Source organism: Telmatherina bonti (assembly GCF_933228915.1).
Source record: "Telmatherina bonti genome assembly, chromosome: 6".
Taxonomy (NCBI): domain Eukaryota; kingdom Metazoa; phylum Chordata; class Actinopteri; order Atheriniformes; family Telmatherinidae; genus Telmatherina; species Telmatherina bonti.
The window spans coordinates 5,986,316-6,008,676 of NC_136624.1; the positions used below are offsets into that span (position 1 = coordinate 5,986,316).

The following is a 22,361-nucleotide window of genomic DNA, read 5'->3' on the forward strand; positions in this document are numbered from 1 at the left end:
CTGGAAGTTATTCTACTGGAAGTTATTCTACATTAAGTTTTTAAACATGAAGTTATTCTACATGAAGTTATTCTACATAAAGTTTTTCTACATGAAGTTTTTCTACATGAAGTTATTCTACATGAAGTTATTCTACATGAAGTTATTCTACATGACATTTTTCTACATGAAGTTATTCTACATGAAGTTTTTATACATGAAGTTATTCTACATGAAGTTATTCTACATGAAGTTTTTCTACAGGAAGCTATTCTACAGGAAGCATTTCCACTGTAAGTTTTTCTACATGAAGTTATTCTACATGAAGTTATTGTACTGTAAGTTTTTCTACATGAAGTTATTCTACATGAAGTTATTCTACTGGAAGTTATTCTACTGGAAGTTATTCTACTGGAAGTTATTCTACTGGACGTTTTTCTACATGAAGTTATTCCACATGAAGTTATTCTACTGAAAGTTCCCCAACATGAAGTTATTCTACATAAAGTTATTCTACATAAAGTTATTCTACATGAAGTTTTTCTACATGAAGTTTTTCTATATGAAGTTATTCTACATGGAGTTTTTCTACATGAAGTTATTCTACATGAAGTTATTCTACTGGAAGTTATTCTACTGGAAGTTATTCTACATGAAGTTATTCTACATGAAGTTATTCTACTGGAAGTTATTCTACTGGAAGTTCCCCAACATGAAGTTATTCTACAGGAAGCTATTCTACAGGAAGCATTTCCACTGTAAGTTTTTCTACATGAAGTTATTCTACATGAAGTTATTCTACTGGAAGTTATTCTACTGGAAGTTATTCTACTGGACGTTTTTCTACATGAAGTTATTCCACATGAAGTTATTCTACTGGAAGTTATTCTACTGGACGTTATTCTACATGAAGTTATTCTACATTAAGTTTTTCAACATGAAGTTATTCTACATGAAGTTATTCTACATGAACTTCCCCAACATGAGGTTATTCTACATGAAGTTATTCTACATGAAGTTATTCTACATGAAGTTTTTCTACATGAAGTTTTTCTACATGAAGTTATTCTACATGAAGTTATTCTACATGAAGTTATTCTACATTAAGTTATTCTACATTAAGTTATTCTACATGAATTTATTCTACTGGAAGTTCCCCAACATGAAGTTATTCTACATGAAGTTTTTCTACATGAAGTTATTCTACAGGAAGCTATTCTACAGGAAGCATTTCCACTGTAAGTTTTTCTACATGAAGTTATTGTACTGTAAGTTTTTCTACTGTAAGTTTTTCTACATGAAGTTTTTCTACATGAAGTTATTCTACTGGAAGTTATTCTACTGGAAGTTATTCTACTGGAAGTTATTCTACATTAAGTTTTTAAACATGAAGTTATTCTACATGAAGTTATTCTACATAAAGTTTTTCTACATGAAGTTTTTCTACATGAAGTTATTCTACATGAAGTTATTCTACATGAAGTTATTCTACTGGAAGTTATTCTACTGGAAGTTATTTTACTGGAAGTTATTCTACATGAAGTTATTCTACATGAAGTTTTTCTACATAGTTTTTCTACATGAAGTTATTCTACATGAAGTTATTCTACATGAAGTTATTCTACATTAAGTTATTCTGCTAAAAGTTATTCTACATGAATTTATTCTACTGGAAGTTCCCCAACATGAAGTTATTCTACATGAAGTTTTTCTACATGAAGTTATTCTACAGGAAGCTATTCTACAGGAAGCATTTCCACTGTACGTTTTTCTACATGAAGTTATTCTACATGAAGTTATTGTACTGTAAGTTTTTCTACTGTAAGTTTTTCTACATGAAGTTATTCTACATGAAGTTATTCTACATGAAGTTATTCTACTGGAAGTTATTCTACTGGAAGTTATTCTACTGAAAGTTCCCCAACATGAAGTTATTCTACATAAAGTTATTCTACATAAAGTTTTTCTACATGACGTTTTTCTACATGAAGTTATTCTACATGGAGTTTTTCTACATGGAGTTTTTCTACATGAAGTTATTCTACATGAAGTTATTCTACATGAAGTTATTCTACAGGAAGCATTTCCACTGGAAGTTATTCTACTGGAAGTTTTTCTACATGAAGTTATTCCACATGAAGTTATTCTACATAAAGTTATTCTACTGGAAGTTATTCTACATGAAGTTATTCTACTGGAAGTTATTCTACTGGAAGTTATTCTACTGGAAGTTATTCTACTGGACGTTATTCTACATGAAGTTATTCTACATTAAGTTTTTCAACATGAAGTTATTCTACATGAACTTCCCCAACATGAGGTTATTCTACATGAAGTTATTCTACATGAAGTTATTCTACATGAAGTTTTTCTACATGAAGTTTTTCAACATGAAGTTTTTCTACATGAAGTTATTCTACATGAAGTTATTCTACATGAAGTTATTCTACATTAAGTTATTCTACATTAAGTTATTCTACATGAATTTATTCTACTGGAAGTTCCCCAACATGAAGTTATTCTACATGAAGTTTTTCTACATGAAGTTATTCTACAGGAAGCTATTCTACAGGAAGCATTTCCACTGTAAGTTTTTCTACATGAAGTTATTCTACATGAAGTTATTGTACTGTAAGTTTTTCTACTGTAAGTTTTTCTACATGAAGTTATTCTACTGGACGTTATTCTACTGGAAGTTATTCTACTGGAAGTTATTCTACATTAAGTTTTTAAACATGAAGTTATTCTACATGAAGTTATTCTACATAAAGTTTTTCTACATGAAGTTTTTCTACATGAAGTTATTCTACATGAAGTTATTCTACATGAAGTTATTCTACATGACATTTTTCTACATGAAGTTATTCTACATGAAGTTTTTATACATGAAGTTATTCTACATGAAGTTATTCTACATGAAGTTTTTCTACAGGAAGCTATTCTACAGGAAGCATTTCCACTGTAAGTTTTTCTACATGAAGTTATTCTACATGAAGTTATTGTACTGTAAGTTTTTCTACATGAAGTTATTCTACATGAAGTTATTCTACTGGAAGTTATTCTACTGGAAGTTATTCTACTGGAAGTTATTCTACTGGACGTTTTTCTACATGAAGTTATTCCACATGAAGTTATTCTACTGAAAGTTCCCCAACATGAAGTTATTCTACATAAAGTTATTCTACATAAAGTTATTCTACATGAAGTTTTTCTACATGAAGTTTTTCTATATGAAGTTATTCTACATGGAGTTTTTCTACATGAAGTTATTCTACATGAAGTTATTCTACTGGAAGTTATTCTACTGGAAGTTATTCTACATGAAGTTATTCTACATGAAGTTATTCTACTGGAAGTTATTCTACTGGAAGTTCCCCAACATGAAGTTATTCTACAGGAAGCTATTCTACAGGAAGCATTTCCACTGTAAGTTTTTCTACATGAAGTTATTCTACATGAAGTTATTCTACTGGAAGTTATTCTACTGGAAGTTATTCTACTGGACGTTTTTCTACATGAAGTTATTCCACATGAAGTTATTCTACTGGAAGTTATTCTACTGGACGTTATTCTACATGAAGTTATTCTACATTAAGTTTTTCAACATGAAGTTATTCTACATGAAGTTATTCTACATTAACTTCCCCAACATGAGGTTATTCTACATGAAGTTATTCTACATGAAGTTATTCTACATGAAGTTATTCTACTGGAAGATATTCTACTGAAAGTTCCCCAACATGAAGTTATTCTACATAAAGTTATTCTACATAAAGTTATTCTACATGAAGTTTTTCTACATGAAGTTTTTCTATATGAAGTTATTCTACATGGAGTTTTTCTACATGAAGTTATTCTACATGAAGTTATTCTACTGGAAGTTATTCTACTGGAAGTTATTCTACATGAAGGTATTCTACATGAAGTTATTCTACATGAAGTTATTCTACTGGAAGTTATTCTACATGACATTTTTCTACATGAAGTTATTCTACATGAAGTTTTTATACATGAAGTTATTCTACATGAAGTTATTCTACATGAGGTTTTTCTACATGAAGTTTTTCTACATAGTTTTTCTACATTAAGTTATTCTACATGAAGTTATTCTACATGAAGTTATTCTACATTAAGTTATTCTACATGAATTTATTCTACTGGAAGTTCCCCAACATGAAGTTATTCTACATGAAGTTATTCTACAGGAAGCTATTCTACAGGAAGCATTTCCACTGTAAGTTTTTCTACATGAAGTTATTCTACATGAAGTTATTGTACTGTAAGTTTTTCTACTGTAAGTTTTTCTACATGAAGTTATTCTACTGGAAGTTATTCTACTGGAAGTTATTCTACTGGAAGTTATTCTACATTAAGTTTTTAAACATGAAGTTATTCTACATGAAGTTATTCTACATAAAGTTTTTCTACATGAAGTTTTTCTACATGAAGTTATTCTACATGAAGTTATTCTACATGAAGTTATTCTACTGGAAGTTATTCTACATGACATTTTTCTACATGAAGTTATTCTACATGAAGTTTTTATACATGAAGTTATTCTACATGAAGTTATTCTACATGAAGTTGTTCTACATGAAGTTGTTCTACATGAAGTTTTTCTACATAGTTTTTCTACATTAAGTTATTCTACATGAAGTTATTCTACATTAAGTTTTTCTACATGAAGTTTTTCTACATGAAGTTATTCTACATGAAGTTATTCTACATGAAGTTATTCTACATGAAGTTATTCTACTGGAAGTTATTCTACATGACATTTTTCTACATGAACTTATTCTACATGAAGTTTTTCTACATAGTTTTTCTACATGAAGTTATTCTACATGAAGTTATTCTACATTAAGTTATTCTACATTAAGTTATTCTGCTAAAAGTTATTCTACATGAATTTATTCTACTGGAAGTTCCCCAACATGAAGTTATTCTACATGAAGCTATTCTACAGGAAGCATTTCCACTGTACGTTTTTCTACATGAAGTTATTCTACATGAAGTTATTGTACTGTAAGTTCTTCTACTGTAAGTTTTTCTACTGAAAGTTCCCCAACATGAAGTTATTCTACATAAAGTTATTCTACATAAAGTTTTTCTACATGAAGTTTTTCTACATGAAGTTATTCTACATGGAGTTTTTCTACATGGAGTTTTTCTACATGAAGTTATTCTACATGAAGTTATTCTACATGAAGTTATTCTACAGGAAGCATTTCCACTGGAAGTTATTCTACTGGAAGTTTTTCTACATGAAGTTATTCCACATGAAGTTATTCTACATAAAGTTATTCTACTGGAAGTTATTCTACATGAAGTTATTCTACTGGAAGTTATTCTACTGGAAGTTATTCTACTGGAAGTTATTCTACTGGACGTTATTCTACATGAAGTTATTCTACATTAAGTTTTTCAACATGAAGTTATTCTACATGAAGTTATTCTACATGAACTTCCCCAACATGAGGTTATTCTACATGAAGTTATTCTACATGAAGTTATTCTACATGAAGTTTTTCTACATGAAGTTTTTTTACATGAAGTTTTTCTACTTGAAGTTATTCTACATGAAGTTATTCCACTGGAAGTTATTCTACTGAAAGTTCCCCAACATAAAGTTATTCTACATAAAGTTATTCTACATAAAGTTTTTCTACATGAAGTTTTTCTATATGAAGTTATTCTACAGGAAGCTATTCTACAGGAAGCATTTCCACTGTAAGTTTTTCTACATGAAGTTATTCTACATGAAGTTATTGTACTGTAAGTTTTTCTACATGAAGTTATTCTACATGAAGTCATTCTACATGAAGTTATTCTACTGGAAGTTATTCTACTGGACGTTATTCTACATGAAGTTATTCCACATGAAGTTATTCTACTGGAAGTTATTCTACTGGACGTCATTCTACATGAAGTTATTCTACATTAAGTTTTTCAACATGAAGTTATTCTACATGAAGTTATTCTACATGAACTTCCCCAACATGAGGTTATTCTACATGAAGTTATTCTACATGAAGTTATTCTACATGAAGTTTTTCTACATGAAGTTTTTCTACATGAAGTTATTCTACTGGAAGTTATTCCACTGGAAGTTATTCTACTGAAAGTTCCCCAACATGAAGTTATTCTACATAAAGTTATTCTACATAAAGTTATTCTACATGAAGTTTTTCTACATGAAGTTATTCTACATGGAGTTTTTCTACATGAAGTTATTCTACATGAAGTTATTCTACTGGAGGTTATTCTACTGGAAGTTTTTCTACATGAAGTTATTCTACATGAAGTTATTCTACATGAAGTTATTCTACATGAAGTTATTCTACTGGACGTTATTCTACATGAAGTTATTCTACATGAAGTTTTTCAACATGAAGTTATTCTACATGAAGTTATTCTACATGAACTTCCCCAACATGAGGTTATTCTACATGAAGTTATTCTACATGAAGTTATTCTACATGAAGTTTTTCTACATGAAGTTATTCTACATGAAGTTATTCTACATGAGGTTTTTCTACATGAAGTTTTTCTACATAGTTTTTCTACATTAAGTTATTCTACATGAAGTTATTCTACATTAAGTTATTCTGCTAAAAGTTATTCTACATGAATTTATTCTACTGGAAGTTCCCCAACATGAAGTTATTCTACATGAAGTTATTCTACAGGAAGCTATTCTACAGGAAGCATTTCCACTGTACGTTTTTCTACATGAAGTTATTCTACATGAAGTTATTGTACTGTAAGTTTTTCTACTGTAAGTTTTTCTACATGAAGTTATTCTACATGAAGTTATTCTACTGGAAGTTATTCTACATGACATTTTTCTACATGAAGTTATTCTACATGAAGTTTTTCTACATGAAGTTATTCTACATGAAGTTTTTCTACATGAAGTTTTTCTACATAGTTTTTCTACATTAAGTTATTCTACATTAAGTTATTCTGCTAAAAGTTATTCTACATGAATTTATTATACTGGAAGATCCCCAACATGAAGTTATTCTACATGAAGTTTTTCTACATGAAGTTATTCTACATGAAGTTATTGTACTGGAAGTTATTCTACTGGAAGTTATTCTACTGGAAGTTATTCTACTGAAAGTTCCCCAACATGAAGTTATTCTACATAAAGTTATTCTACATAAAGTTTTTCTACATGAAGTTTTTCTACATGAAGTTTTTCTACATGAAGTTATTCTACATGAAGTTATTCTACTGGAAGTTTTTCTACATGAAGTTATTCTACTGGAAGTTATTCTACTGGAAGTTATTCTACTGGAAGTTATTCTACATGAACTTATTCTACATGAAGTTTTTCTACATAGTTTTTCTACATGAAGTTATTCTACATGAAGTTATTCTACATGAAGTTATTCTACATTAAGTTATTCTGCTAAAAGTTATTCTACATGAATTTATTCTACTGGAAGTTCCCCAACATGAAGTTATTCTACATGAAGTTTTTCTACATGAAGTTATTCTACAGGAAGCTATTCTACAGGAAGCATTTCCACTGTACGTTTTTCTACATGAAGTTATTCTACATGAAGTTATTGTACTGTAAGTTTTTCTACTGTAAGTTTTTCTACATGAAGTTATTCTACATGAAGTTATTCTACATGAAGTTATTCTACATGAAGTTATTCTACTGGAAGTTATTCTACTGGAAGTTATTCTACTGGAAGTTATTCTACTGAAAGTTCCCCAACATGAAGTTATTCTACATAAAGTTATTCTACATAAAGTTTTTCTACATGAAGTTTTTCTATATGAAGTTATTCTACATGGAGTTTTTCTACATGGAGTTTTTCTACATGAAGTTATTCTACATGAAGTTATTCTACATGAAGTTATTCTACAGGAAGCATTTCCACTGGAAGTTATTCTACTGGAAGTTTTTCTACATGAAGTTATTCCACATGAAGTTATTCTACATAAAGTTATTCTACTGGAAGTTATTCTACATGAAGTTATTCTACTGGAAGTTATTCTACTGGAAGTTATTCTACTGGAAGTTATTCTACTGGAAGTTATTCTACTGGACGTTATTCTACATGAAGTTATTCTACATTAAGTTTTTCAACATGAAGTTATTCTACATGAACTTCCCCAACATGAGGTTATTCTACATGAAGTTATTCTACATGAAGTTTTTCTACATGAAGTTTTTCTACATGAAGTTTTTCTACTTGAAGTTATTCTACATGAAGTTATTCCACTGGAAGTTATTCTACTGAAAGTTCCCCAACATAAAGTTATTCTACATAAAGTTATTCTACATAAAGTTATTCTACATGAAGTTTTTCTACATGAAGTTATTCTACATGGAGTTTTTCTACATGAAGTTATTCTACATGAAGTTATTCTACATGAAGTTATTCTACTGGAGGTTATTCTACTGGAAGTTTTTCTACATGAAGTTATTCTACATGAAGTTATTCTACTGGAGGTTATTCTACATTAAGTTTTTCAACATGAAGTTATTCTACATGAAGTTATTCTACATGAACTTCCCCAACATGAGGTTATTCTACATGAAGTTATTCTACATGAAGTTATTCTACATGAAGTTTTTCTACATGAAGTTATTCTACATGAAGTTATTCTACATGAAGTTATTCTACAGGAAGCATTTCCACTGGAAGTTATTCTACTGGAAGTTTTTCTACATGAAGTTATTCCACATGAAGTTATTCTACATAAAGTTATTCTACTGGAAGTTATTCTACATGAAGTTATTCTACTGGAAGTTATTCTACTGGAAGTTATTCTACTGGAAGTTATTCTACTGGAAGTTATTCTACTGGACGTTATTCTACATGAAGTTATTCTACATTAAGTTTTTCAACATGAAGTTATTCTACATGAAGTTATTCTACATGAACTTCCCCAACATGAGGTTATTCTACATGAAGTTATTCTACATGAAGTTTTTCTACATGAAGTTTTTCTACATGAAGTTTTTCTACTTGAAGTTATTCTACATGAAGTTATTCCACTGGAAGTTATTCTACTGAAAGTTCCCCAACATAAAGTTATTCTACATAAAGTTATTCTACATAAAGTTATTCTACATGAAGTTTTTCTACATGGAGTTTTTCTACATGAAGTTATTCTACATGAAGTTATTCTACATGAAGTTATTCTACATGAAGTTATTCTACTGGAGGTTATTCTACTGGAAGTTTTTCTACATGAAGTTATTCTACATGAAGTTATTCTACATGAAGTTATTCTACATGAAGTTATTCTACTGGACGTTATTCTACATGAAGTTATTCTACATTAAGTTTTTCAACATGGTTATTCTACATGAAGTTATTCTACATGAACTTCCCCAACATGAGGTTATTCTACATGAAGTTATTCTACATGAAGTTATTCTACATGAAGTTTTTCTACATGAAGTTATTCTACATGAAGTTATTCTACATGAGGTTTTTCTACATGAAGTTTTTCTACATAGTTTTTCTACATGAAGTTATTCTACATGAAGTTATTCTACATGAAGTTATTCTACATTAAGTTATTCTGCTAAAAGTTATTCTACATGAATTTATTCTACTGGAAGTTCCCCAACATGAAGTTATTCTACATGAAGTTATTCTACAGGAAGCTATTCTACAGGAAGCATTTCCACTGTACGTTTTTCTACATGAAGTTATTCTACATGAAGTTATTGTACTGTAAGTTTTTCTACTGTAAGTTTTTCTACATGAAGTTATTCTACATGAAGTTATTCTACTGGAAGTTTTTCTACATGAAGTTATTCCACATGAAGTTATTCTACATGAAGTTTTTCTATATGAAGTTATTCTACATGAAGTTATTCTACAGGAAGCTATTCTACAGGAAGCATTTCTACTGTACGTTTTTCTACATGAAGTTTTTCTATATGAAGTTATTCTACATGGAGTTTTTCTACATTAAGTTATTCTACATGAAGTTATTCTACTGGAAGTTATTCTACTGGAAGTTATTTTACTGGAAGTTTTTATACTGGAAGTTATTCTACATGAAGTTATTCTACATGAAGTTTTTCTACATGAAGTTTTTCTACATGAAGTTTTTCTACATGAAGTTTTTCTACATAGTTTTTCTACATAGTTTTTCTACATTAAGTTATTCTACATGAAGTTATTCTACATAAAGTTATTCTACATGAAGTTTTTCTACATGAAGTTATTCTACATGGAGTTTTTCTACATGAAGTTATTCTACATGAAGTTATTCTACATGAAGTTATTCTACATGAAGTTATTCTACTGGAGGTTATTCTACTGGAAGTTTTTCTACATGAAGTTATTCTACATGAAGTTATTCTACATGAAGTTATTCTACATGAAGTTATTCTACTGGACGTTATTCTACATGAAGTTATTCTACATTAAGTTTTTCAACATGAAGTTATTCTACATGAAGTTATTCTACATGAACTTCCCCAACATGAGGTTATTCTACATGAAGTTATTCTACATGAAGTTTTTCTACATAGTTTTTCTACATGAAGTTATTCTACATGAAGTTATTCTACATTAAGTTATTCTGCTAAAAGTTATTCTACATGAATTTATTCTACTGGAAGTTCCCCAACATGAAGTTATTCTACATGAAGTTATTCTACAGGAAGCTATTCTACAGGAAGCATTTCCACTGTACGTTTTTCTACATGAAGTTATTCTACATGAAGTTATTGTACTGTAAGTTTTTCTACTGTAAGTTTTTCTACATGAAGTTATTCTACATGAAGTTATTCTACTGGAAGTTTTTCTACATGAAGTTATTCCACATGAAGTTATTCTACATGAAGTTTTTCTATATGAAGTTATTCTACATGAAGTTATTCTACAGGAAGCTATTCTACAGGAAGCATTTCTACTGTACGTTTTTCTACATGAAGTTTTTCTATATGAAGTTATTCTACATGGAGTTTTTCTACATTAAGTTATTCTACATGAAGTTATTCTACTGGAAGTTATTCTACTGGAAGTTATTTTACTGGAAGTTTTTCTACATGAAGTTATTCTACTGGAAGTTATTCTACATGACATTTTTCTACATGAAGTTATTCTACGTGAAGTTTTTATACATGAAGTTATTCTACATGAAGTTATTCTACATGAAGTTTTTCTACATGAAGTTTTTCTACATGAAGTTTTTCTACATGAAGTTTTTCTACATAGTTTTTCTACATAGTTTTTCTACATTAAGTTATTCTACATGAAGTTATTCTACATGAAGTTATTCTACATTAAGTTATTCTGCTAAAAGTTATTCTACATGAATTTATTATACTGGAAGTTCCCCAACATGAAGTTATTCTACATGAAGTTATTCTACTGGAAGTTTTTCTACATGAAGTTATTCTACATGAAGTTATTCTACATGAAGTTATTCTACATGAAGTTATTCTACATGAAGTTATTCTACTGGACGTTATTCTACATGAAGTTATTCTACATTAAGTTTTTCAACATGAAGTTATTCTACATGAAGTTATTCTACATGAACTTCCCCAACATGAGGTTATTCTACATGAAGTTATTCTACATGAAGTTATTCTACATGAAGTTTTTCTACATGAAGTTATTCTACATGAAGTTATTCTACATGAGGTTTTTCTACATGAAGTTTTTCTACATAGTTTTTCTACATGAAGTTATTCTACATGAAGTTATTCTACATTAAGTTATTCTGCTAAAAGTTATTCTACATGAATTTATTCTACTGGAAGTTCCCCAACATGAAGTTATTCTACATGAAGTTATTCTACAGGAAGCTATTCTACAGGAAGCATTTCCACTGTACGTTTTTCTACATGAAGTTATTCTACATGAAGTTATTGTACTGTAAGTTTTTCTACTGTAAGTTTTTCTACATGAAGTTATTCTACATGAAGTTATTCTACTGGAAGTTTTTCTACATGAAGTTATTCCACATGAAGTTATTCTACATGAAGTTTTTCTATATGAAGTTATTCTACATGAAGTTATTCTACAGGAAGCTATTCTACAGGAAGCATTTCTACTGTACGTTTTTCTACATGAAGTTTTTCTATATGAAGTTATTCTACATGGAGTTTTTCTACATTAAGTTATTCTACATGAAGTTATTCTACTGGAAGTTATTCTACTGGAAGTTATTTTACTGGAAGTTTTTCTACATGAAGTTATTCTACTGGAAGTTATTCTACATGACATTTTTCTACATGAAGTTATTCTACGTGAAGTTTTTATACATGAAGTTATTCTACATGAAGTTATTCTACATGAAGTTTTTCTACATGAAGTTTTTCTACATGAAGTTTTTCTACATGAAGTTTTTCTACATAGTTTTTCTACATAGTTTTTCTACATTAAGTTATTCTACATGAAGTTATTCTACATGAAGTTATTCTACATTAAGTTATTCTGCTAAAAGTTATTCTACATGAATTTATTATACTGGAAGTTCCCCAACATGAAGTTATTCTACATGAAGTTTTTCTACATGAAGTTATTCTACATGAAGTTATTCTACAGGAAGCTATTCTACAGGAAGCTATTCTACTGGAAGTTATTCTACTGGACGTTATTCTACATGAAGTTATTCTACATTAAGTTTTTCAACATGAAGTTATTCTACATGAAGTTATTCTACATGAACTTCCCCAACATGAGGTTATTCTACATGAAGTTATTCTACATGAAGTTTTTCTACATGAAGTTTTTCTACATGAAGTTTTTCTACTTGAAGTTATTCTACATGAAGTTATTCCACTGGAAGTTATTCTACTGAAAGTTCCCCAACATAAAGTTATTCTACATAAAGTTATTCTACATAAAGTTATTCTACATGAAGTTTTTCTACATGAAGTTATTCTACATGGAGTTTTTCTACATGAAGTTATTCTACATGAAGTTATTCTACATGAAGTTATTCTACATGAAGTTATTCTACTGGAGGTTATTCTACTGGAAGTTTTTCTACATGAAGTTATTCTACATGAAGTTATTCTACATGAAGTTATTCTACTGGACGTTATTCTACATGAAGTTATTCTACATTAAGTTTTTCAACATGAAGTTATTCTACATGAAGTTATTCTACATGAACTTCCCCAACATGAGGTTATTCTACATGAAGTTATTCTACATGAAGTTATTCTACATGAAGTTTTTCTACATGAAGTTATTCTACATGAAGTTATTCTACATGAGGTTTTTCTACATGAAGTTTTTCTACATAGTTTTTCTACATGAAGTTATTCTACATGAAGTTATTCTACATGAAGTTATTCTACATTAAGTTATTCTGCTAAAAGTTATTCTACATGAATTTATTCTACTGGAAGTTCCCCAACATGAAGTTATTCTACATGAAGTTATTCTACAGGAAGCTATTCTACAGGAAGCATTTCCACTGTACGTTTTTCTACATGAAGTTATTCTACATGAAGTTATTGTACTGTAAGTTTTTCTACTGTAAGTTTTTCTACATGAAGTTATTCTACATGAAGTTATTCTACTGGAAGTTTTTCTACATGAAGTTATTCCACATGAAGTTATTCTACATGAAGTTTTTCTATATGAAGTTATTCTACATGAAGTTATTCTACAGGAAGCTATTCTACAGGAAGCATTTCTACTGTACGTTTTTCTACATGAAGTTTTTCTATATGAAGTTATTCTACATGGAGTTTTTCTACATTAAGTTATTCTACATGAAGTTATTCTACTGGAAGTTATTCTACTGGAAGTTATTTTACTGGAAGTTTTTATACATGAAGTTATTCTACATGAAGTTATTCTACATGAAGTTTTTCTACATGAAGTTTTTCTACATGAAGTTTTTCTACATAGTTTTTCTACATAGTTTTTCTACATTAAGTTATTCTACATGAAGTTATTCTACATAAAGTTATTCTACATGAAGTTTTTCTACATGAAGTTATTCTACATGGAGTTTTTCTACATGAAGTTATTCTACATGAAGTTATTCTACATGAAGTTATTCTACATGAAGTTATTCTACTGGAGGTTATTCTACTGGAAGTTTTTCTACATGAAGTTATTCTACATGAAGTTATTCTACATGAAGTTATTCTACATGAAGTTATTCTACTGGACGTTATTCTACATGAAGTTATTCTACATTAAGTTTTTCAACATGAAGTTATTCTACATGAAGTTATTCTACATGAACTTCCCCAACATGAGGTTATTCTACATGAAGTTATTCTACATGAAGTTATTCTACATGAAGTTTTTCTACATGAAGTTATTCTACATGAAGTTATTCTACATGAGGTTTTTCTACATGAAGTTTTTCTACATAGTTTTTCTACATGAAGTTATTCTACATGAAGTTATTCTACATTAAGTTATTCTGCTAAAAGTTATTCTACATGAATTTATTCTACTGGAAGTTCCCCAACATGAAGTTATTCTACATGAAGTTATTCTACAGGAAGCTATTCTACAGGAAGCATTTCCACTGTACGTTTTTCTACATGAAGTTATTCTACATGAAGTTATTGTACTGTAAGTTTTTCTACTGTAAGTTTTTCTACATGAAGTTATTCTACATGAAGTTATTCTACATGAAGTTTTTCTACATGAAGTTATTCCACATGAAGTTATTCTATATGAAGTTATTCTACATGAAGTTATTCTACAGGAAGCTATTCTACAGGAAGCATTTCTACTGTACGTTTTTCTACATGAAGTTTTTCTATATGAAGTTATTCTACATGGAGTTTTTCTACATTAAGTTATTCTACATGAAGTTATTCTACTGGAAGTTATTCTACTGGAAGTTATTTTACTGGAAGTTTTTCTACATGAAGTTATTCTACTGGAAGTTATTCTACATGACATTTTTCTACATGAAGTTATTCTACGTGAAGTTTTTATACATGAAGTTATTCTACATGAAGTTATTCTACATGAAGTTTTTCTACATGAAGTTTTTCTACATGAAGTTTTTCTACATAGTTTTTCTACATAGTTTTTCTACATTAAGTTATTCTACATGAAGTTATTCTACATGAAGTTATTCTACATTAAGTTATTCTGCTAAAAGTTATTCTACATGAATTTATTATACTGGAAGTTCCCCAACATGAAGTTATTCTACATGAAGTTTTTCTACATGAAGTTATTCTACATGAAGTTATTCTACAGGAAGCTATTCTACAGGAAGCTATTCTACAGGAAGCATTTCCACTGTACGTTTTTCTACATGAAGTTTTTCTACATGAAGTTATTCTACTGGAAGTTATTCTACTGAAAGTTCCCCTACATAAAGTTATTCTACATAAAGTTTTTCTACATGAAGTTTTTCTATATGAAGTTATTCTACATGAAGTTATTCTACTGGAAGTTATTCTACTGGAAGTTATTTTACTGGAAGTTATTTTACTGGAAGTTTTTCTACATGAAGTTATTCTACATGAAGTTATTCTACTGGAAGTTATTCTACATGACATTTTTCTACATGAAGCTATTCTACATTAAGTTATTCTGCTAAAAGTTATTTTACATGAAGTTATTCCACTGGAAGTTCCCCAACATTAAGTTATTCTACTGGAAGTTATTCTACATGAAGTTATTCTACAGGAAGTTATTCTACATGAAGTTTTTCTACATTAAGTTTTTCTACATGAGGTTTTTCTACAGGAAGCTATTCTACAGGAAGCAATTCCACTGTAAGTTTTCCTACATGAAGTTATTCTACATGAAGTTATTGTACTGTAAGTTTTTCTACTTGAAGTTTTTCTACATGAAGTTATTCTACTGGAAGTTATTCTACTGAAAGTTCCCCTACATAAAGTTATTCTACATAAAGTTTTTCTACATGAAGTTTTTCTATATGAAGTTATTCTACATGAAGTTATTCTACATGAAGTTATTCTACTGGAAGTTATTCTACTGGAAGTTATTTTACTGGAAGTTATTTTACTGTAAGTTTTTCTACATGAAGTTATTCTACATGAAGTTATTCTACTGGAAGTTATTCTACATGACATTTTTCTACATGAAGCTATTCTACATTAAGTTATTCTGCTAAAAGTTATTTTACATGAAGTTATTCCACTGGAAGTTCCCCAACATTAAGTTATTCTACTGGAAGTTATTCTACATGAAGTTATTCTACAGGAAGTTATTCTACATGAAGTTATTCTACATGAAGTTATTCTACTGGAAGTTCCCCAACATGAAGTTATTCCACATGAAGTTTTTCTACATGAAGTTATTCTACATGAAGTTTTTCTACATGAAGTTTTTCTACATGAGGTTTTTCTACAGGAAGCTATTCTACAGGAAGCAATTCCACTGTAAGTTTTCCTACATGAAGTTATTCTACTGGAAGTTATTCTACTGGAAGTTATTCTACTGGAAGTTCCCCAACATGAAGTTATTCTACATGAAGTTTTTCTACATGAAGTTATTCTACATGAAGTTTTTCTACATGAAGTTATTCTACATGAAGTTTTTCTACATGAAGTTTTTCTACAGGAAGCTATTCTACAGGAAGCAATTCCACTGTAAGTTTTCCTACATGAAGTTATTCTACTGGAAGTTATTCTACTGGAAGTTATTCTACTGGAAGTTATTCTACTGGAAGTTCCCCAACATGACGTTATTCTACATGAAGTTATTCTACTGGAAGTTCCCCAACATGAAGTTATTCTACATGAAGTTTTTCTACATGAAGTTATTCTACATGAAGTTATTCTACATGAAGTTTTTCTACATGAGGTTTTTCTACAGGAAGCTATTCTACAGGAAGCAATTCCACTGTAAGTTTTCCTACATGAAGTTATTCTACTGGAAGTTATTCTACTGGAAGTTATTCTACATGAAGTTATTCTACATGAAGTTATTCTACATTAAGTCTTTCAACATGAAGTTATTCTACATGAAGTTATTCTACATGAAGTTATTCTACATGAAGTTTTTCTACATGAAGTTATTCGACATGAAGTTTTTCTAGATGAAGTTATTCTACATGAAGTTATTCTACTGGATGTTATTCTACATGAAGTTATTCTACATGAAGTTTTTCTACATGAAGTTATTCTACTGGAAGTTATTCTACTGGAAGTTATTCTACATGAAGTTATTCTACATTAAGTCTTTCAACATGAAGTTATTCTACATGAAGTTATTCTACTGGATGTTATTCTACATGAAGTTATTCTACATGAAGTTTTTCTACATGAAGTTATTCGACATGAAGTTTTTCTAGATGAAGTTATTCTACATGAAGTTATTCTACTGGATGTTATTCTACATGAAGTTATTCTACATGAAGTTTTTCTACATGAAGTTATTCGACATGAAGTTTTTCTAGATGAAGTTATTCTACATGAAGTTATTCTACAGGAAGTTATTCTACATGAAGTTATTCTACAGGACGCTCCTGTGCAGGCAGTGTCTCAACAGACATTTTCTGAACAGGTATTTTGTAAAAAGATGAATGTTTAATCAAACTGCTCCTGGTTAATTTCATCCAACTATCATCAGGAAAGATGAGCAACAGATAAAACCCACGTTCCAAAAGTACTGCTACTACACATCTAACTGTGACCTGGGTAATGATTAACCAGACTGAGGGAATTTTAGCTGTAGATGATGAGGAAGAGGAAGGACATGTGAAGCTGTGGTTACTATGGTAACTATGTTGTTCCTTTCTCCATGTTGTCGTTGAACTGCTTATCTAGAGTTACTGGTCCATGTTAACACCTGACTGACACAAACTGACGACGGAGCACCAGATACCACCAGAACTTCCTGTTATCTGAGGAATTGTTCACATCACCTGGTTATAACTTTGATAATTTAGTATCAGAATAAAAAACACTGTTTAACGAATTAAAGATGACATCTTAAAAGCATATAATTAAAACAAAGACTATTTCCTGGATGCTGGCCTTGCCCTGGAGACCACCATAGCAACGGGTCTATAACCAGATATCAACAGGCCGATGCTTTAATCCTTGACCTCATGTTTCTGCCTTGTAAAGCATCTGTGCACCAAGAGAGATATCTTTAGCTAGCTCTGGTAAATGTCTGTAGCGTTTCTGCTCTATAGATGAAGGTTTGGGCTGTCGGACCATACTGACTCACCTCTCTCTGGTGTGAAGGGTGAAACTTGTCGATGGCTGCCCTCCTGGTCTTTCTCCACCTCCTCTCTGCCTCCACCATGAGGCAGCCTTCCTGAAGACAGACTCTGGTCCAGTTTGACCCATAATGGCAACTCGGTGGTGGTGTTGGGGATAACATAATTTTCAGGAGCCTCCCAGTTGGCCAGGCTGCTCGGTGATGCCGTGCTGAGATCAGGCGGGATCGTTTCAGAGCTGCTGGTTGGGTTGCTGCTCTGTGGGGTTGGGTTGATCCCAATGGGAACATTGTTTCCATTGGCCTCAGTGACACTCTGAAAGGTTGTTATGTCTTCCTCCTGGTCTACCCCCTCCTCTTCCTCCAACATTTCCCTGTTGTCCAGTTCATGTAATTCTTCCGGATAGTTTCTCCTGGACTGAGAAGGAAGCGGACTCTCGGCATTTCTCAGCATGTAAAGTGGGAATTCTACCCTTCCAGATCCTCTTTCCTGATTGGACAATGCCTCTGGTCCTCTCATCCGATGGGTTAGGTTTATGTGATCGGTTGAAGCTCCCAGTGTCACACCATCAGAGGTCTTTGTCCCACCATCCCTCTGATGATGGATTCCACTCTCTGATTCCACATCCAGGTATTTTCCACTTACGTTTAATGGAAACATGACACTTCCAGGACTCCTCTGCACGTTAAAAGAGTCTGGATGTGGACTCGAATCACCAAAAGAAACTCCCTGCGAGATCTGCCAAGAGGCATGTGGACTGGTAGGACCTACACTCAAAGGACTTTGTGTTGCTTCCTCTCTTTGTTTTGGATGGTCATGAACCCCGTATTGCTCTCTCAGCTCCATCTTGACTGGCACGTCTACACTGGGAAAGGCAGGACCTCCGTCGGGTCTGCTGGAGTCTTGGGATGCAGGTGGAACCTTCTTGGAGGAGGTGGAGCTCACCGTAGGAGGCACCAGAAATGGAGGAAACAAGTCTGAAAAGTCTACAGGAGTATAATCATAGTCTTCTGACTCCTTATCTGAAGGAGGTGATTTGAAGAGTGGAAGACGTCCGTTCAGAGGATCACGAGACGCCGTGGAGAACTGGTTCGGATCAAACCCGTGGGGGTAACTATCACGCCTGCCAGGTATCTTATCCTCTGTTGCTTCATAGGCTTCCTGGGAATCACACGCAACCCGGGAGCACATGACATCCCCCCCTTCGTCGGGACAGTGGCAGAGCCAGCAAGGGTCCGCGTGAAAGGAGTGTCCAGCCTCGTACTTCTGTCCCTCGTGAAGACATCCTACGCGCTGGCACTGCGCGCACCCGTCTGTAGGCTCCAGGACGTCGATGCAGTTTGCTGGTAAATCGGGACAGCTGATGAACTGGCAGCTGATCCGACCTCCCCCCAAAGGACAGGAGCACTCAGTGCTACCATAATCCACAAAGTAAGAGTCTCCCTCGGGCACTTTGCCGTTCTGGAACCCAGCATTGACGCAGTCGTAGTACTGGTAACCCTCACATGTGCATCCTTTCTGTACGCATGAAGCACAGCAGGCTCCGTTGTCCAAAACCTCCTCCATGCAGTTGTCTAGCTGTGGACAGTCCACCCCCGTGCAGTCCCGCTGGCCCGAGGAGACGCTCAGGTAGAAGAGAAGCAGCAGCGATGCTTCTGGTCGAGCCATGACACCGACCGTCAGAGCGGGCAGGTCCAGTATGGAGGCGCTGGTTATTCAAGGATCCCAGAGCGCTCTGCTGATGAGAGGCAGCTGGACTCTGTGGGGAACAGCAGAGACAGAAAGACACACAGATTGATTAGCTCTCTAAATGAAAGCAGACCACCATCTGGCTCTGCAGCTGAACTCGTTACAGTCCAACTTTTACAGCGTTCCAGTTCTTCCAGCTTAAAACTCTACGGTCTAAACTTCGTCCTGACCGTCCTGAAGATCCAGATACATGCCGGAATCGGTCCTGCTTCGTCGTGGAACCACCAGGGTGATTATCCACACAAATGTTGAGCTAGCGATCCGTGTTAGCTCTGAAGTCGGACTGCTGAACAGACTGAAAATAGTTTAACCCTTAAAACTCCAAATCCCTGTTGGTTCTCCGTGATGTTTTCAGCCTCAGCCGTCAGATTATCTGGTTTAAATGATGGAAAATGAATGTATGAAAACATGTAGCCGCAAAAACACCAACCAGAAGAAGTTTCACACACACAACACACTGTTTCCATGTTTCCACACTTCTTCCTGCTACTATCTACCTGCTATCCTCACTGCAGCACCTCCACCTCAGCTGCATCTCAACCGTCTTCTTGGCTTTATTCCAGCCATAGAGGATCATTATTTTCCTGCTTTTCTCATCACTTCTTGATCTTTGGCTGCTCCTGCTCCCTAAATCCTCCCCGCTTTAACATTCTCTCTAAATCTGAACCCAACAATTTCAACAACAAAAGTATCTCATGACCAGAGTTTTAGTGTTTCACACACAAACTATATATTAAAAAGTAGGAAATCAGGTTGGCTACAGAGCCCCAAAAGTCCAAACGCCTACTTTTCCTCCCACTAGCTGCCTTTACTTCACAGTTTTCCACAAAAGCAAAACACAAATGGTAAAGTTGTGACAATCTGCAGGTGTTTCCACTGAGCAGTGTGTAGCGCGCAGCGTTATTCCAGGCTTTTCTACTTGCTCCAGAAGGGTTGTCGTGGCTTGTCGAGGCCCTTCTCCCTCATTTTATTTTCTAATTCACGATATAACTCTGTTTCGCTGTTGTTAGTGCCATAGCATGCCATCTTTACTGGAAATGAATTGGTCACCTGACCTCCCTTTGTTCCCGGGCCACGTAAATACAGCTAGTTAGCTGACAGGAGGAACCCGGTGTGGTCTCCTGCTGGTTCTGGTCCAGACTACTGCTGCTCTTCTTCAGACCTTCTCTGGAAACACTGGAGATGCTTGTGTGTGAAAATCCCAGTAAATCCTCAGACCAGCAACCTTAAATCTCCTCTTCCTCATCCTGATGCTCAGTTTGACCTTCAGCACGTCGTCACCACGCCTGCCATGTGATTGGCTGGTTGGATCTACTGCAGGGGTGTCAAACTGCAGTCCTGGAGGGCCGGTATCCTGCAGGTTTTTGTTGTCTCTGTGCTCCAACACACACCTGACCGACACTCAAACAGGTTGACAAGAAGCTGCTGGATCCATTGATTTGAATCAGCTGTGTTGGTGGAGGGAAACAACAAAAACCTGCCGGATTCCGGCCCTCGAGGACTGGATTCTGACACCCCCGATCTACTGCATCTGTAAACAACTTATTTCAGCTCAACCGTCACCATCCGCAGTCAGAGGACACTTACTTAAACTAAATCCAGGTACATCTGTAAAAATATTAAACTGCCTTAAAATTATTCTGCAAAAAACAGCAAAATCTTTCCACTTTGCTCCAATGTTGATGATTAAAAAATGGCTGAATCCAAGCGTTGATGGTCAAAGTTAGCAGTCATTCTTCACAGAAATGTTGTCTTCCTCTTCCTCTTCGTGGTCAAAACAAGCAAAAGCCACTCTAACAAAAGTTTTCATATTTCCCAGAAGTTCAAACCATAACATGCAAGAATGAAAGACTGGAACTATTCAAGCTGGTGTTTCCAGCAGCAGAGAGGGAGAAGTGTGGGAGGGGTGTCCTCCTTTCCTTCCCAACCAGCCCAGCTGATCTGGAACCAGTTCCTGCTGCTGGAAGGCAGATCTGCAGCAGAAAAACTCCTCCAGCTTCTCATGACGGTCAGAAACTCCAGTTTTCCAGAGTCAGAAACATGAGATGCTGCTGCTGGAGCTGCTACCTGACTGCTCACACTGACTAACATCCAGGAGAAGGAAAAGCAGGTCTACGCTGCAGGATCTCACAAACAGACGACATGTAGTCGCTTTGGAAACGTTACCTCGTCGCGTGCGCACCGGTGAGTCTGGATGTGGAGAGCCGTCGGTCCTCCGCGCGCAGGGAGACTGAACCTCCTCACCGCCCGACGCGCTGCTGGGAGCGGGGGGGGGGGGGGGGGAGATGGAGGGGGAGGAGGTCCGGAAAGTTTTCCCTGGCGGTGTGGAGATCCCATCAGGGTGTGTAATGAGGGGCTGCTGGCACGAGCCAACGCGGAGTTAGGAAGGATGGAGGAGAAAGTTTACTCCACTATGAAACATTATTAATAAATGCTCTGGCACGTGCAGCAAAGTTAGACCAACACGTTACAGTCTGCAGGGGCGGAGCGAACTTTTATACCTG

The 22,361-nt window shown here is 33.6% G+C and overlaps 1 protein-coding gene across 3 annotated transcripts in view; it reads right to left on the reverse strand.

The window, feature by feature from the left end:
* Positions 1-22,074, reverse strand: part of fbln2 (fibulin 2) — a 122,583-nt gene extending 100,509 nt beyond the window's left edge. For 2 of the 3 annotated variants that reach the window (XM_079242902.1, XM_079242900.1), the window contains exons 1-2: positions 22,024-22,074; positions 18,117-19,867 (exon numbers count right to left, since the gene is read on the reverse strand). In XM_079242902.1, the coding sequence (XP_079099028.1) occupies positions 18,117-19,776 (1,660 nt within the window). In that variant the 5' untranslated portion in view covers positions 19,777-19,867; positions 22,024-22,074. Of the gene's footprint in view, positions 1-18,116; positions 19,868-21,444; positions 21,577-22,023 lie in introns of those variants that run through there. The other variant, XM_079242901.1, reaches the window with a different exon arrangement.
* Between the last annotated feature and the right edge of the window lie 287 nt (positions 22,075-22,361).